We start from the raw sequence: 3,363 nt of genomic DNA, 5'->3' as shown, positions 1-3,363 counted from the left end.
CTCAAGACAAGGACCATCTGGTGAGCCCAGCAAACTAGGTCAAATGTCAACCAATCGCAAGCCTGTAACTATGTGGCCCCCCCCTCCAGAGAAGCCTCCCCCCTTAGGGAACCAACTAGTTTTCAACAAGTGTTACAAAAGCAGAGCTGAGCCAATCCTGGGGAGCCTGGGGTCTTATGCTAATCCTGTGGTTTTTGTCTTTAAAAGTGCCTGTAACTGCTGCTCGGGGCTTCCAGTCTGCCTTGGACAGGGAGCCGGTTTGTGCAAGAGCCTAATAAAATCCTCTTGCTTGTTGCATCTGCTGGTTTGGAGTCTTGGTTCTTGGGGTGCCCTCCCGTTGAAGAAAGCATCCCAGTGGGCCTGGGGTCTTTCAGTTGGGGGCTCATCCGGGATAAGGCGCCCCCAGACCCAAAATTTCAAGACCTGTTGGAGGTAAGACAGAGCTCTAATTTTCTGTGTTCTCCATGCTTGTCGTGTTCGTTTTGTGTTTTGGGGATCCAAAAGTGCCTGTACAGGACGTGTGTGGTGGACCAGAGGGAAAAGCAGACATGCCCACTACCCTGGTCCCACCCTGGAGTCCTAATCCACTCCAGGGTCGCGTGAATTCGTGGTGAACTAGAGGGAAAAGCAGACGTGCCCACTACCCTAGTCCTGCCCTGAAGTCCTACTCCAGGGTCGCGTGGAGGGGGGACGAGATCCGAGTGTCTCTGTGTTCGGGGGAGTTAAGGTACAGCCGGCCTCTCCCTTCTGAAGTTTCCCTCCTCATTTGTGCTTGGGGACCGCGCGGCGTTTGTCTAGTCTTGTCTGCGTCTGTCTAACGTTGATTGTCTTTGGTGTCTGTTTTGTGACTCTCAAAGAAATGGGACAACAACTAACCACCCCCTTAAGCCTGACTCTAGATCACTGGAAAGAAGTCTCGCCCAGGCCCACAACTTGTTGTTGGAGGTCCGGAAAAAGAAGTGGATAACTTTCTGTTCCTCTGAGTGGCCCACCTTCAATGTGGGGTGGCCTAAGTAGCGCTCCTTTAATTTTGGTATTATTTTACAGGTGAAGGCTCGAGTCTTCCAGCCCGGCCCTCACGGACATCCTGACCAGGTCCCCTACATAATTACTTGGGAAAACCTTGCTCAGGATCCCCTGAAGTGGATTAAGCCTTTCCTTTCCCATTCCATCCCTCTCTCAGCCCCTCCACCCTCTCCCATTCCCCTCACCCCTCTTCCTCCTGCCCCCATCCAGCCCACCTTTCCTCCCCTGCCTGTCCCTCCACCACCCACTCCCCTCACTCCTCCCCCACCACCCTTATCCCAGTCTTCCCTTTACCCCCTAAAGGAATTGTCGAAACTTAAAACAAAGGACTCCACCCCCACCCCTCCAAATCCCCCCCGTTCTGCCTGACAGACAGACTTGGTATTGTTAGAGCCTCCCCAAATGCCAGACCCACCGCCGCCCTATCTTCAGCCCGCTCCAGTGGAGGAACGCAGGAGGCTACAAGAGAGCTCCCTTGTTCCACCTATGCCTTCTCCCGATTCCACTGAGCCAGAGGCGGAGCCACAGGTGCCATCGGCGTCCAGAGCGCCCTTGCCCCCGCTTAGCAGCCGCCCTCGTCTCTGCCGCGATCCAGGCGGGGAGAGCGAAAGAGTCTGGACGGCTCATGCCTTCCCCCTCCGGACCGTGGGTGGCCAAGTGCAATACTGGCCTTTTTCTGCCTCAGATTTATATAATTGGAAAACCCATAACCCGCCCTTTTCCCAGGACCCCCAGGCCCTGACGGGTTTAATTGAGTCCATCTTGCTAACCCACCAACCCACCTGGGACGACTGTCAGCAGCTCTTACAGACCCTCCTCACTACAGAGGAACGTCGAGTGTTCCTAGAGGCTTGCAAAAATGTTCCAGGACAAGATGGCAGACCGACGCAGTTGCCGAATGAGATCGATGAAGTATTCCCGCTGACCGGCCCTAACTGGGACTTCAACACCGTTGCTGGTAGGGAGCGGCTCCGTCTTTATCTCCGGGTTCTGTTGGCTGGTCTTAAAGGGGCCGGGAGACGCCCCACTAATTTGGCCAAGGTAGGTGCAATAGTGCAGGGTTCTGAAGAAACGCCTGCGGGGTTTTTAGAAAGATTAATGGAAGGATATCGTATGTATACGCCCTTCGACCCCTCCGCCGTAGACAGACAATCCGATGTTATTATGTCCTTTATCGGGCAGTCAGCCCCGGACATTCGGACTAAGCTGCAATGGCTGGAGGGACTTCAGGGGTATACTTTGCAAGATTTAGTCAAGGAGGCGGAGAAAGTTTTCAATAAGAGAGAAACTCAGGAAGAAAAGGAAGAAAGATTGCGTAAGTTGCAGGAGGATAGGGAGGACAAGCGAGACAAGAAACATACCAGAGAGTTAAGTAAGATCCTGGCCACCGTAGTCAGACAGCCAGAAGGGAGAGAGAGTAGGCCAGTGAGGAACCCGGGAGACAAAAAGACACCACCATTAAGCCGGGACCAGTGCGCATACTGCAAAGAATTTAGGCATTGGGCCAAGGACTGCCCCAATGACAGAAAACAGGCCAGGGGAGCCAGGAGACCGGCACCGGTGTTGTCATTAGGAAGTGACGACTAGGCCAGTCAGGGCCAGGAGCCCCCCCTGAGCCCCAGATTTACGAGTGGAGGCAATCCAGTTACCTTCTTGGTTGACACTGGTGCCCAAGCATTCGGTACTGACTCAACCAAAACGTCTCCTAAGTAATAAAAAGTCTTGGGTGCAGGGAGCCACTGGAGGAAAATTATACCAGTGGACAACTGAGCGAAAAGTGCATCTCGGAATGGGGTTGGTCACACACTCGTTTCTCCTGGTTCCTGACTGCCCCTACCCGCTGTTGGGGAGGGACCTCCTCTCAAAAGTAGGGGCCCAAATTAACTTCCAAGAAGGGGGGGCCTCCGTTAGGGGACCCCAAGGACAACCTCTCCAAGTCCTGACTTTACGCCTAGAAGACGAGCATCGTTTGCATGAAAGCCCTCAGCCAGTCTCAATTGACCCCAAGTGGTTGTTAGGTTTCCCTCAGGCTTGGGCGGAGACAGCGGGAATGGGATTGGCCATTGGATTTAAGCCGTCGGTCAGTATCCACTAAGCAGGGAAGCTAAAAATGGAATCAGGCCACATATACAAAGGCTAAGGCTGCTAAAATTGGGCATCCTAAAAACATGCCAATCCCCATGGAACACCCCGAGACCTTGTCCTAGTTCGTTTGCTTTTGTAACTTGCTTGTTTTTCAATTATGAAATTGCCACTGACCACCTGCAAGTAGCCCCAGTTAGATCTCAACCTTGGGCCTTGGCTGGAGGGGGGGGCTGAGCATGGGGGAGCACCTGT

At 53.6% G+C, this 3,363-nt stretch overlaps 1 protein-coding gene across 1 annotated transcript; it reads left to right on the top strand.

Moving 5' to 3' along the window:
* The first annotated feature begins 1,428 nt into the window (after window positions 1-1,428).
* Window positions 1,429-3,121, top strand: LOC105987226. The gene is given in 2 exon segments (XM_013018419.1): window positions 1,429-2,700; window positions 2,702-3,121. Coding segments are annotated over 2 exon segments (1,692 nt in total).
* Window positions 3,122-3,363: the final 242 nt, after the last annotated feature.

Source organism: Dipodomys ordii, unplaced genomic scaffold (assembly GCF_000151885.1).
Source record: "Dipodomys ordii isolate 6190 unplaced genomic scaffold, Dord_2.0 Scaffold40, whole genome shotgun sequence".
NCBI lineage: Eukaryota > Metazoa > Chordata > Mammalia > Rodentia > Heteromyidae > Dipodomys > Dipodomys ordii.
The sequence above is the reverse complement of the archived record's forward strand: the minus strand, read 5'-3'. Positions and strand labels throughout refer to the sequence as shown.